General features: G+C 41.0%; 1 protein-coding gene across 2 annotated transcripts; it reads left to right on the top strand.

The window, feature by feature from the left end:
- The first annotated feature begins 1306 nt into the window (after window positions 1–1306).
- Window positions 1307–14698, top strand: fbxw5 (F-box and WD repeat domain containing 5). Of its 2 annotated transcripts, none has more exons than XM_083531605.1 (10): window positions 1307–1391; window positions 3340–3535; window positions 5200–5357; window positions 6214–6397; window positions 6527–6675; window positions 7338–7670; window positions 7802–7985; window positions 8098–8245; window positions 9131–9343; window positions 13175–14698. In XM_083531605.1, the coding sequence occupies exons 2-10, from the start codon at window positions 3349–3351 to the stop codon at window positions 13443–13445; spliced, it is 1827 nt and encodes a 608-aa protein (XP_083387731.1). In that variant the 5' UTR covers window positions 1307–1391; window positions 3340–3348; the 3' UTR covers window positions 13446–14698. The 2 variants fall into 2 exon arrangements, with proteins under 2 accessions (XP_083387731.1, XP_083387730.1); XM_083531604.1 differs by having other exon boundaries at window positions 1328–1430.
- The last annotated feature ends 167 nt before the right edge of the window (window positions 14699–14865 follow it).

The following is a 14865-nucleotide window of genomic DNA, read 5'->3' on the forward strand; positions in this document are numbered from 1 at the left end:
TACAATTACAATGAACATTGTCCCAAAGCAGCTTTACATAGATAAATATATTAGGATTGTACATTTTAAATGTATCTCTCTAAAAGTATATCCCTGATAAGCGAGCCAGTGCCGATTGTGGCAAATAAAAATTTCCTGAGACTTCATGGGGAAGAAGTCTTTAGAGGAACCAGACTCTGAAAGAAAATCCATCCTTATGAGTGGCACTGAATTTCCATTCATTATAGATTAATCATTGTTGCGATGAACTGTTCAGTGAACTTTTCATGTCAAATGTAATCCTGAGCCATTGTCACAGACTGTTACTATTAAAGTGCAAAACCATCCTCATAATTCTTAGGTTGCTCAGTAACTACATGGATGTTTAGGTGGTTCATGTGGGGCGATCTTTGGCTACACGGAGTGTTCTCCAATTAAAAAGAGGTAGGGATGAATCCGGCAGATCTTGACAGAAGGAAAGTACAGGATCACTGGTCACTGGTACCTCAATAGCATGTTTACCTCGAAAGAGAAAGAAAGTCAGAGAGGATAGTAAAGGAGGTGACAGGGAAAGAGAAATAAGGATTATTAATTATATTTATTCTTACATAAAAGTTAAACACACTGTACAGTGTGATCTGGGTGTAAGTAGGGGCTCCGGCAAGACAAGTCATCGCAGCACAACTGAAATGGAGAGCCAGAAGGCAGTGTAGACTTGAGGGATCTCTGGGATAACACCACACCACAATCAACTTGAATGAATGCGTGAGTAGGGAGACAACATTTTCCAAAAATCCCATTTCTCCAAATACTCCATGATTCCTCCAGATCTCCAAAATCTACTGGCAAAAGGCTTGACTAAATAAATAGGTTTGGGTATATGTTTGAGCTTGTACAGTTTGCTACAGATGCGATTTGCAAACACTGACTAGTGCGCTGATTGGATGGTCAGAGAGCACACTAGTCAGTTTTTGCAAATCGCATCTGTAGCAAAAGGGAACTGCTGTAAGCGCTTCACAGTTCCCTTCGTTCCCCGGCGACACATGACCTGACGGCTGAAATCTGATTGAATAGAAAGTCTCCTTGTAGTAGCACGACTGAGAGAAATACTATGGAAGAGAATGGACTTTTAGGAATCATTTAATACAGATTTATGTTACATTCAATCATTAAGTCAGTGATTCTAAAATACAGTAGATCAGCAGAGAAGCCCTTGCTGGCCAAGACGACCCTTCACCAATATAACGTGATCTCTTTTGAGGATCAGGTGTTGATCCTGTGTGAGAAGTCCAACCTGAGCTTTGTTCGATGAATCGTCAATCGATTAACCAATCCTGATTATCTATCTTAAATATCACAAGAACGCGTTTTCTTGTTCGACTTGTTTGGTCTGGGAGCGGCGAAGTAAACAGGTAGTTGCACATTATTACATGGAAGCCGGCGTTTGACAGGTAGGACAGTAGAATTAATTACAGACTGTCTTCAGTAAACTAAAAGTATTAACTTTAAACATGCTTATTGTATATAAATTAACTATCTAACGGCACGGCTTAACTATGTAGCGTGCTAGCGGGTTAGCTTGGTGCTTAGCATGGAGATGTAGTTGTGGTGGTCGTTAGGAGCCACTTAGCGATTCTTATAGTCTTTTTTTTCTGAATGTATATGTATTTTATGTACACTTTAATTTGTAAACAATGTGCTGTTTTAGCTAGCTAGGAAGTGTAGCTAGCTAACGGTACACAGCACAGTGCAACCAACGTTAGCATTTCCGGTCAGAGGAGAAAACACCTTCCTGTCTAATAACGTTTACATTTATTTACTTACAGTATTTCTTGTTCCATTAAACAAAAATCTTATTTCGCATTAAATCTGTACGTTTATTCAATACTCCTAATCCACTCAAAGCTCAGTGTTGTTATAGAATCAGTTGATTGACTCCATTAATGATTGATTTATACTATCAATCAGTGAATCAGTTGCAGAATGGATTTTGATACACAGTTAATTTTCTGAGAGTGTGGTTTTATTGTAGCTTATCTGTTGCCATATAAAATTTAACTGCAGAAATTATTTGGCTTTACAACTCAGCAGTGACAAAGAAGGTCACATCTGCCTCTGTATTGTCAACCTCTATTTTTTTCGACTGTCAATCCCACCATTACTTCATAAATTCTCAATTCTATATCTTAAATTATCTACGAATCATTCATATTTGTTATATCTGTTTACTCGACCAATAAACCAATACATTCATTAAACTATGAAGCATTAAATTAATTATGAATGTGATCATTGAATCAACGAATAAATGCACTATGAATTAGTAGATCCATTATTGATTGAACGAATTAATGAATTATACAGTGAAAAACCGACTCAGTCAATAAATGTGTAATCGGATTAATCAGTGAATCAACATAAACGTGATCTGATGCTGATTGGATGATCTGATGTTTCAACACTGATGGATTTGTACATTATTAGAACTGTCCAAAACAAACAAACAAAATACAAGTATTGCAGACAAAAAAAGGGGTTTTGTTTGATTTAACATAAAAGTATTGTTTATCAGCGCAACCTCCTAAAAAATAGACTTCTCCAGGCATATGCGGTTCTTTCCCAAACTGTTACCACAAAGTTGAAAGCACACAATTGTATTGGGTGTGCAAGCATGAAATTTTCCATTTACTTAAACTAGGAGACCCAAACATAATCCAGAATAACAATACCCCTGTGCACAAAGGCAGCTCCATAAATGTATGCTTTTCATGGGTTGGAGTCTCCTGCTATAGAGTTCTGACCTCAACCCTCTTCAACACCTTTGGAATAAACTTGAATGCTGACTGCACTCCAGGCCTCCTCACCTCACCTACATCAGTACCTGACTTTACTACACTCTTTTGTCTGAATGAGCACACATCTCCAGAAGCACACTCCAATATCCAGAGGAACATCTTCCCAGAAGAGCAAAGGACATTATTAGAGCAAAATGGGACTAAATGCAGAATCTGAAGCTCAAAAAACACATACCGTACTTATGACCAGGTTTCTGCAAACTTTTGTCTAGATGGATGGATAGATAGATAGATAGATAGATAGATAGATAGATAGATAGATAGATAGATAGATAGATAGATAGATAGATAGATAGATAGATAGATTTGGTTTAGATATGGATATAGACAATGGATTATAGCAGCCACATGTCAAAATTTTATTCTGTCTATGCTGAAATGTTTTAAAATGAAGAATAAGGTGTTACTGCAAAAGTGATCTATTATTGGGTATAACATGTAACATTTCAGTTCTTTAACCAACAGTAGGATTTTGTTCAATATTTGCCACCTGCCGCTGTTTCAGGATGTCATCATGGCAAGCGTTCCTAAACTGCCGGACAGCCTGGTGCTGGAGATCTTCCTGCGTCTCCCCCATGTGGCGGTGCTGAACGCCGGCCTGACCTGTCACCAGTGGTTTGCCGTGTCTAGAGATGAGTTCCTGTGGAGGGAGCTGTTCTATAGCTACTACCGTATCCCACGCTCGGTCCCTCGCCACCCAGGTACTGCAGCCACAGGATATTTCAAATGAGCATTTGAAAAGAAAATCACGTCATTCTTTCGGGCTTATTGGTCATTTCAATTATTATTTATTTTTTTATTGCCGTAACGTAATGCATACAGTCTGTGTAAATTAAAGGAATGTTATTCAATAGAGTTTTAACATGTTTAAGGTCAATGAATTCCCGTACTAAATGTTTCCAATATGCGGCTGTATATGAGGTTGTACCAAATAGTTTCGAGACTGGCTCTGTTTTCAAGAAAGTACTTTATTCATCTACGTTTACACACAATCACCTTCAAAATAGTCACCTTGTACAGCAATACAGCGCTCCCAGAATTCCTGCCACTTCTGGAATGTGTCCTGGAAGTCTACTTTTCGAAGCATGTCAAGCACCTTCTGCTATTTGCACGTGGTCATAATAGCAGACGTGTTAACGTACGTGGTCAAAATGGCACCAGTTGCACAGCTCCCGATGTACACAGGATGATGTCTTTTTGGCACACGGGCTTATAAAGTTTGGTGCTCCCTGTGACTGTGCGTGCAGCCTTGTGCTGCCATCTGTTGGCATGTTACAAAACTAGTCTTAAAACCTTTTAATACCACATCATAGGTCATAAAGGTCTGTTTATTAAGGGTTCATGGATGAAATGCTGAAACTCTATGGTTATTGTAGAGATTTTTATTATTATTATAAGTAGTAGTATTTCGCCCTAAAACTGATTGTGCAGACTAAACCATAAGGCCTAGAGAGTTAAAAAAAATAATAATTGGCCAGATGGTAAAGATTTTGGGAGAGGTTTACAAAGTTTCAACCCAGTTGGCTAAAGGGGGCGCTACAGTCTACAAAGATTTATTAAAATTAATTTCACACTTTTTTGGCCATAGCTCATACAGGGTTTATCGTAGACTCAAACATTTCAGATGCTTGGAATCTTTGGGTCAAAATAAGAAAATGCATATTGAAGTATTTGCTTTACGAAGTTTGCTTTTTCCATAAAATTGAGTTATGGTGAAAACATACTTTTGCGAATTAGTAGGAAAAAGTTTTTTGCGCCATTGGAACAAAAACAGTGTATCTCCTAATTTAATTGAAGGGGAAATGTAATGCTTCCACATCAAAAGACATCTTATACAATGGTGTGCCTCCAACTTTGTGGTAAAAGTTGGGCTGGAATATAGCTGGAAATGTCAGGTGTCCCAATAATTTTGCCAGATAGTGTACATTATGTAGCAGTGACATTTTTTTTATTAGTTACACCACTTTTAAAACTTCCAACTTGACATTTCATGACATTTGTTACTGAAGTTCATGTCCATTATATGCAAGTCACCATGTTTCTATGCAGGGAATCCATAAATGCCTCTTGCTTACTTCTCTGTTTAATGCCCTTTTTGCTATTACATTTACATTTGCAGCATTTAGCAGACGCCCTTATCCAGAGCGACTATTCAGTGCTTTGAGTCTCTAGCAATGATTAAAATTTATTATAAAAATATAAAATTTATAAAAAAATGTTCATGGATGGAATTCTAGTGAAAAAAAGCTTTCAACTGAAATATAATAGGGGTATCAGAGCAAAAGATGTCAATATTTATATAATTTCAGTCTATACGTTCATTACAGTCCAAGGTTGTAAAAAAGAATTTATTTGTGGTTGCCAGCGGCCGTGTCATGGTACAGAGAGTTTAAGCGTCTCTATGACTGCATTCCCTGTGTGGAGGTCCAGACTCTGAGGGAGCACCATGACCAGGTTCTGCATTTGGCCTTCTCTCATAGTGGCCATCGCTTCTCCTCCTGCTCCAAAGACTGCACTGTGAAGGTGAGATTTATATATATATATATATATATATGTATGTATGTTATTTCATTTAGTAAAAAAATGATTCATTTTGAAAATCTTTATAGTTTTACAAATACACATTTCAGCATCATCACATGTGTGCAACTTCTTTGATAACCAATCAAGTGGACTCATTAAACCATTTATCATATCGCATATCACAATAATTTTCTGAAGAGGCTCCTTTTGGGCCATGACCATGCAAACCGCTTTGTTGCAGTGTGCGGCGTACAGTCTGAGCACTGATGAGTAGACCTTTTGCTTCTGAAACCTGTTTCGTGTGGAACCCGTTTTGGAAAACCTCTGTATGACCCTGTACTGTGACTCAGTTTCAGGGTGTTACTGATCTTCTTATAGTTTCAGCCATCTTTGTGGAGAGCAACAATTCTAATTCTCATATCCTCAGAGAGTCTTTGCCATGAGGTGTCCTGTTGAACATCCAGTGGTCAGTATGAGAGAATTGGACTCAAAGCACCAAATTCTACCTGCTCTAATAAAAGATACACAAATTTGTATGGTGCTGTCAAGCAGACAAAAACATGAACATGATGAATAGGACACGTGGCTTTGCATGGTTACACGACATACATCTGTTATGTGTGCTCATTTTCGTTGGCAGTCATTTACATTATAATTGCTGTATGTTAAATTATTTTTAGAGGACAGTAAATCTGTACTGCTATACAAGCTGCACATCAACTACTCTAAAATATATCCAAGTTTTATTTCTATAGAATTGTCCCTTGAGAATATATAATTTATATAATTTAAAATTATAAAAATGGTAGAAAAAAAAAAGTGTAGAAAAATATAATTTCTACCCTTGCTGTTTTAGCTTTGGGACACCGAGCGCCCAGATGGCACCATTTCTCTGGTGCACAGTTCCAGCATGCGTGACTTTAACTGGGGCTACACCCAGTTCTCCCAGTTCAACAGTGATGACACTCTGCTGCTGGTGTCGGGGGTCTACCTGGGACCGCAGCATTCCTCTTCTGGAGAGATCGCCGTCATCAGTTTAGGTGAGAAACACTCCGCGTTCAACATCTGCTTTACTCTGAGGCTATCGTGTTACATGGAAATAATATTTGAATGGGCGGTGCTAATTAACTTTACATTTTTTCTGCCCAATCTTATTTCTGGCTCTGTAGACAACTACACGCTGCTATCACGAGTGAGAAACAAGCCTTACGATGTGTTTGGTTGCTGGTTAAACGAGACTCATCTGATTTCTGGCAACCTGCATTGGATCGGCAACATGACATCCTGCACCGTGCTTTGGCTCAACAAAGCTTTCCAGGTTTCCACCTTAAAATCCTCCGTCGTAGTGTCTGTGCATTTTTAAGTAGAGGTTGACCATTTCGTCGGTTTTGCAGGTTCATCGATTACTGAAACTATCGGCAAAAATCCATACCGATAGTTTTTCCAGGTTGCATTAGAGAGAAAAAGAGCGGCCTTTAGAGGCGATTCACTGACACCACGTGCTGTTTGTTTGAAGTTTCTTTTTTTTTATTTTGTATTTTTGGATGTAACTCTTTATTTATTTGGAGTGTTGCTTTTTGTTTTTGTTTGAATGCATGTTTATTTCCTTCAATATTTATTAATATAACTAATATATATTTATATTTTTTCATTTAGTACATTTTTATGATTCAGCACTGTTCTTTTTTTTATGTAATAAATTGCTTTGTACTGTTTTTTTCATGGCGTTATTTTTTTTAACCAGAATCCATTTAAAAAACTATCGCTTGATTAATCCGTTTATCAAGCGACACAATCCAACCTACAATCCAACCTAGCTATCGGTAAAATCTGGTCGACCTCTACTTTCAAGTACAATATCGAGCACATGAGGTTACAGAACTCCTACAGAAATCTAAAGTGCTGCTTATCTGAATTCCAACTGATTTGCTTATTTAATACCTAATATCGATTCAATAATGAAGTCCAGTTTGCCACCAGGACATCGAGTCGGAAAACGTCAACGTGGTCAAGCGGCTCTTCAAGATCCAAAACGTCAACGCCAGCACCATTCGCACGGTGATGGTGGCCCACTGCCGGCGGCACGACACGCCAGACCTGCTGCTTGACTACGAGGCACAATCTCGAGCACAGGCCCAGCAACGCCACAAAGGAGAATCTCAACACCACCAGCCACTGTTTTTCAACATAGGAACTTCCGATAGTGAGGATGACGATGATGAAAGAGACCGAGAGGGCGAGGAGCATGTTGAAACGAGCCACGCAGTTCATCTGCCTCAGCTCAACCCATCCAGACTAGAGCATGTTAGACATGTGGGTACTGAATTTTTCAGTCAGTATGATTTTGCAACTATGATTTCACAGAAAATAACAATGAGAGCAATAATGATAGAATAATTGGTTTGGGAAAAATCTTAAGCACCATCTGAACCTACTTTCTTCAGGGATTTCAGAGTGGAAGCGCTCACGATCGTCAACTGGAGGCGCAAGTGGCTCGGCTCATGGGGAGCAGTCGTACCAAAGCGCCCGATCCCAGCCTGGTAGCACCTTCGGCCCCTGGGGAAGGAGAGGACAAGACCTATTTACTGTTTACCACAGGCAGCCTTACATACTCACCTCACCAGATAGGTGTGTTTTTTTTTTTTTTTTTTTTTTTGTGCGCGTCAGTTTTTCTTTCCTATTAAATGTATGCATTCATGATGTGTGTGTGTGTGTGTGTGTGTGTGTGTGTGTATTTCAGGTATTAAACGCATCATGCCTGATCAGATGACGACATGTGGACCTGTACTCGGAGAAGAGCGAAGCGGCGAGGAGTTTTTTGATTCGCTAGACCATGTGATCGATATTCATGGCCACATTATCGGCATGGGCTTGTCACCTGACCACAGGTAAGCGCGCATGTAGCAAAACATCAATCTTGATTCAGATGCTTTTTTTTAAGACATTTTTGCATCAAGTTTATACGTCTAATTTATAAAAAAAAAAAAAAAAAACGTTTTTTTTTTTTACTTTTTTTTGGTCATTATGACATGCAGTGACATAGTAGGTCACTAGGGGGCATGTTGAGCAAATTTATTTATACGTTGTTGGCCCACACTTTTGCAGCTATAACATCTTCAACTCTCCTGGGAAAGCTTTCCACAAGGTTTAGGAGTGTGTTCATGGGAATTTTTTACCATTTTTTCAGAAGCGCATTTGTGAGGTCAGATACTGATGTTGGACGAGAAAGTCTGGATCACAGTCTTCGCTATAATTCATCGCAAAGTTGTTCTATTGGATTGAGGTCAGGAAAGCAATGGTGCGCAGTCATGTTGGAACTGTAACGGGCCGTCCTCAAACTGTTCCACAAAGTCGGGAGCATAAAATTCTCCAAAATGTCTTGTTATGCTGAAGTATTAAGAGTTCTTTCATTGAAAATAAGGGGCTGAGCCCAACTCCTAATAAAAACAATCCCACATCATAATCCCCCTCCACCAAACTTTACACTTGGCACAGTGCAGTCAGACAAGTACCGTTACCCTGGCAACCGGCAAACCCAGACTCCTCCATCGGACTGCCAGGCAGTGAAGCGCGATTCGTCACTCTAGAGAACACGTCTCCACTGCTCTAGAGTCCAGTGCTTCACAAATGTTTGTAGAAGTGGTCTACATGCCCAGGTGCTTGATCTTATACACCCATAACCATGGAAGTGATTGGAACAAGTGAATTTAATGATTTGAATGGGTTAGTGAATACTTTTGGCAATACAGTGTATGTATTTTTTGTTTTAACAGATACCTGTACGTGAACAGTCGAGCATGGCCAGCGGGGTGCGTGATCTCAGACCCCATGTCTCCTCCGCCCATAGCGGAAGAGATCGACATGCACGTGATCGACCTGAAGAGCCTGCGAGAGGAGCGCCGCAGCCTCCGGGCGCACCGAGCCTTTACCCCCAACGACGAATGCTTCTTTATTTTCCTTGACGTCAGTCGTGACTTTGTGGCCAGGTAAATGATGTAATTGTTTATTTACGCCACAGCGGATCATCCGTCTCCATTCCCCCCTGTTCTCTACATGTGCTTCTTTCAAACCAACTACTTTCATGTCTTCCCTCACCACATCCATAAACCTCCTCATTGGTCCCTTCCTCTTTTCCTACTTCCTGGTGGCTCCGTCCTTAGCATTCTTCTACCGATATACCCCATTTCCCTCCTCTGCACATGTCCAAACCATCTCAATCACACCTCCCTCACCGTGTCTACAAAACATCCTACATGTGCTGTCCCTCTAATAAACTCGTTTCTGATCCTGTCCATCGTCGTCACTCCCAACAAAAACCTCAACATCTTCAGCTCTGCTACCTCCAGCTTCACCTCCTCTTTTAATCAATGCCACTGTCTCTAAACCATACATCATCACAGGTCTCACCACAATCCACAACTTTCCCTTTCACTCTCGCAGATACTCATCTATCACAAATCACTCCTGCTATCACTCTTCTCCACCCACTCCACCCTGCCTGCACTCTTTTCTTCACTTCTCTCACACACTCTCCATTACTTTGCACTGTTGACGCTAGGTAACTTTCACCACCTCTTCTTCCTGCAACCGCACCACTCCACTGCCCTCCCTCTCATTCACACACATGTACTCTGTCTTTCTCCTACTGACTTTTATTCTCCTTCTCTCCAGCGCATATCTCCACCTCTCCAGGCTCTTCTCAACCTGCTCATTACTCTCACCACAAATCACAATCATCCGTAAACATCATAGTCCACAGAGACTCCTGTCTGACCTCGTCCGTCAACCTGTCCATCACCACTGCAAACAGGAAAGGGCTCAGAGCCAATCCTTGATGCAATCCACCCTCCACCTTGAACCAATCTGTCATTCCTACTGCACATTATGTTATTACAGGTTATGCTATTAAAGGTTTCTCATACCTGTCCTTCACCACCCTTACATACTTCTCTGCCACACCTGACTTCCTTATACAATACCACAACTCCTCTCTCAGCACCCTGTCTCCTTCTGACCTTCTCTATACTTTTCCATCAACATTCTCAAAGCAAATAATGCGTCTGTGCTGCTCTTCCTCAGCATGAAACCATACTGTAGCTCACAGATGTCACCTCTTCTCTCAGCCTGGCTTCCACTACTATTTCCTATAACTTTGGTGTGACTGATCAACTTTATTGACCTGTAGTTACTGCAGGTCTGCACATCTCCCTTTTTCATAAAAACCAGCACACTCCTTCTCCATTCCTCAGGCATCCTCTCACCTTCCAGAATCTTGTTATACATTCTATTTAAAAAGGTAACACTTCTACTGGTATGACATCTGGTCCTACTGACTTTCCACTCTTCATCCTCTTAATAGCTGCTCTCACTTCCTCCTTACTAATCATATACACTTCCTGCTTCACCATCTCCACACCATCCAATCTTCTCTTTCTCTCATTTTCCTCATTCATCAGCTGCTTAAAATACTCTCTCCATCTTCTCAACACACTCTCCTCAATACACTCAACACATTTCCAGATGCATCCTTTATTTCTCTAACTTGCAGCACATCCTTCCCATCTCGGTCCCTCTGCCTGGTTAATCACTACAAATCCTGAACTCCTTAGTGTACAACTTCTCCTACAGCTCCTCAAATGCCTTTTCCTTAGCTTTCGCCACATCCCTCTTCACCTGCTGCCGCATCTCCTTGTACTCCTGCCTACTTTTCTCATCTCTCTGTCAATCTCAATTCTGTTTCTCCAACCTCTTTCTCCTTATGCTCTCCTGCACTTTCCCATTCCACCACCACATCTCTTTGTCTTTCTTTCTATTTCCAAGTGTCACACCAAGTACCTTTCTTGCTGTCTCCCTCATCACTCCTGCAGTAGTTGCCCAATCCTCCAGCACCTTTTTACCACCACCGAGCCTCTGATCTCTTCCCTGAACTTCACACTACAGTCTTCCTCCTTCAGTTTCCACCATCTTATTCTTCTTTCAGTCCTCACTCTCCTCCTCTTCTTCTTCACTTCCAAAACCATCCAACAGACCACCATCCGATGCTGTCTAGCTACACTGTCCCCCGCCAACACCTTACAGTCTCCAATCTCCTTCAGGTTGCATCTCCTACATAGAGCATAGTCCACCTGTGTGCACCTTCCTCCACTCTTATACGTCCCCTATTATCCTCCTTCTTCTTAAAATACGTATTCACCACTGCCATTTCCATCCTTTTAGCAAAATCTACCACCATCTGCCCTTCCACATTCCTCTCCTTCACCTATCGTTCTTTCCTAGCTTCATCTAACTCACTCCAGAATCTTTCCTTCTCCTCCATCTCACAACCCACTTGTGGAGCATAGGCACTTATGAAATGTATTATCATGCTTTCATCTTCACGTTCATCACCCTATCAGAAACTCTCTTCACCTCCACTACACTCTTACTGTACTCTTCCTTCAGAATCACCCCTACATCATTTTTCTTTCCATCCACACCATGATAGAACAGGTAAAACTCCCTCGAATGTTCCTGGTATTACTCCCTTTCCACTTGGTCTCCTGAACCCACAACATGTCTACCTTTCTCCTCTCCATCATATCAGCTATCTCTCACCCTTTACCAGTTATAGCAACTACCAAATCTAACCTCCACTCTCCTCCACTTTCTCCTTTTCCTGCCTTCTCTATAGACGTCTTCCTCCTCTCCTTCTCTTCCTTTGGCCAACAGTAGCCCAATTTCCACCAGTACCCTGTTGGCTAACAATGCCTGTGGCGGTCGTTGGTAACCCGGGCCTCGATTATCCGGTATGGGATTTGTGATCCCCATATTTGATTTGGCACATTTTACACGGGATGTCCTTCCTAACGCAACCCTTCCTATTTTTTTCGGGCTTGGGAGCGGCACTAAGAGTGCACTGGCTTGTGCATATGTGGGACTTCCCCAAAGTGTCACCACAAAGAATTCCTGTAACTAAAACTAAAAGAAAAAAATAAAAGCCATTTTTACATCATGTGGATAAAAGTATTTGAACGCCTGACTTTTCCACTGGTTTTTACCCGAACTGTTCCTGGAGGCACAGCCTGACTGCACCCCAGGCGTCCTCACGTCACCTACAACAGTACGTGACTTTTCTAACACTCAGGTGGCTGAATGTGCACAAATCTCCACAAGCACACTCCAAAAATCTTTCCAGAAGAGTGGAGGTTATTAAAACAGGAAATGTGGACCAAATGTGGAGTTGGAAGTACATAAAGCACAGTACAGAAACGTATACTTCACGTGTAAATCGTTACATAGCAAACATGTAAAGGAAGAGAATATTGCTAATAAAAGTGGGATTTGATGGGCTTGTGATTACGCACCCCTACGTGGCATTGGGTTACGAAACTTGTTTTGAAGAATTTCTTGTCAGCATCTCATGACTTAAGAATTTTGAGTATACAATGAATGTATTCATGTGAGCGTACGCATGATCAACTACTCATGAGTCACAGGTGTAACCATGTGATGTGCAAATGTTCATCCAAAAAAAACCAAATAGCTGTCAAGTGAGTGGTTGGGAAATATGTCTTGGTTTCGTCTGGTTTTATTGTTAGGAAATATTTCAAGTGGATTTGTATTTGTCAGATCACTATAACCAGTAGTGGACAGTACCGGGAATTTCCATTTGGAATAATTAGAATAATTTGTGACATCACAAAATTTGCTCTTATGTAGCTCCACCCCCATGTACTGTTTCCCAAGCATTACTTTTTCAACTCTATAATTTATGTCCTTATTATTTTCCTTATAGAACGAATCGAAAACTAACCAGTGAGTTTCTGTCTGTTTCGCAGCGGTGCTGAAGACAAGCACGGCTACATCTGGGACCGGCATTACAACATCTGCCTGGCCCGCCTTCAGCACGACGACGTGGTGAACTCCGTGGCCTTCAGCCCCGCCGACCAGGAGCTCCTGCTGTCCGCCAGCGACGACTCCACCATCAAAGTGTGGCGCTCCCCACGCATGGTGCGCGTGGCACGGCGCCGCCCGACCCGAGCCCGTGACCTACTCGCGTCCCTCCGAGCTCTGCGTAACGCTAGCTCTAATTTGAACGGCAAACTCTGAAGAGGGAAATCAGCCTGAGAATGTGACTTAAAAAAAACAAAACACTCCAAGCTTCTCAGATCATGATCAGAGTATCACTTTTAACACAAAAAAATGGCTAACACCGTTCCGGGTCGGCACGTTTCATGACGGGACGGTCTCCCATGTGGGGCACAGAAAGAACCTCCATTGATGACGTCGTAGGGAAAACAGTACATAAAAATTTTTTTTTTTGTAAATAAAATCAAAGGATTGTCCAGAGTGTCCCCGATTTGCTGTGGGTTGGTCCACATTATGCATGCTGTCATGGAAACCAGACCTTTTAAAGCAAAATAATATATTTTTTTTAATTAACAATGATGGGAAGTCCATACAACTCCAGAAGTGTAGGCACCCTGCATAAGTATGAGGATGCAGTATTGGTATTCAAAAAAGCATACGCATTCTCTACAATAGGACTGGCAACCTTTCATTGATATACTGTACTTTTAACGTGCATTTAATTCTTCTTTTCTTCGCATGCGAGTACCTTCTTCGAACAGTTTTCCAAGAGGACACGAACAGCTGACGGTGTGCTCGTGTGTTAATCTGGAGTCAAGTTTGTTCTTAAAGAAGAATCCTTCCAGTTAAGGTGTAACCTCCTGGCAGAGGTAAACAGTGTAAAATAAGCAAATGCACATACTTTATCAATCCTTTTTTCATGGATTTGTTGTTTAGGGTTTAGATGTTCAACTCTTTCTGCTCTTGGGGTGGCACATTTTTAAGCCTTGTGAACTTTTGCACGTTTTCTTTTCCGTCGTAGAGATTCTGTTTCTTGTATCTATCGTCGTCGTGTGTGCAGCCCTTTTTTTTTTTTTTTTTTTTTTTGAGGAGTGCCGAAGTGTCAATTTTGGAACAGCTTGTTAGCGCCCCCAAAACATTGCATTCATTCTGTTGTCCTCACGATGGGGGGGGGGTGCCAATAATTCTGGAGTTGTCTGTAGGTGCAGAGTAAAATGAAACACAAAATTCCTACATTTTCTTTTTTTTTTTTTTAATTGAACAACTTTGCATTCACTGCAACAGCTTTATTTTCAGTTGTATAAATCAGATGTTTAACACTAAATGCTTCAAGGAGGAATTTATAGATGTTGATTTTTAAAACATGTTTTATTCAGGGTGTTTGTGTGACTTGAAGTTGTAACCTCTGGGCAGAGGCAACCAGATTTCAGTGAGCGTCATAGCGTGGCAAAATCTTGCCAACACTGTCATGTGAGTAAAATGTGACATTAAAACATTGACAATTTCCCTGGTTCTGTTCGAAATCGAGGTCTTTAAGGCAAAACTGTTCACTACATCAACTGAACATTTCATAACATGCAAAGCCTCATTCAACTTTACCTACGTCCTAAACACAGCACATGCAAAACTCCTCTAATATTTAAGACACATTTCGGCCTGT

This window comes from Silurus aristotelis (assembly GCF_946808225.1).
Source record: "Silurus aristotelis genome assembly, chromosome: 26".
NCBI lineage: Eukaryota > Metazoa > Chordata > Actinopteri > Siluriformes > Siluridae > Silurus > Silurus aristotelis.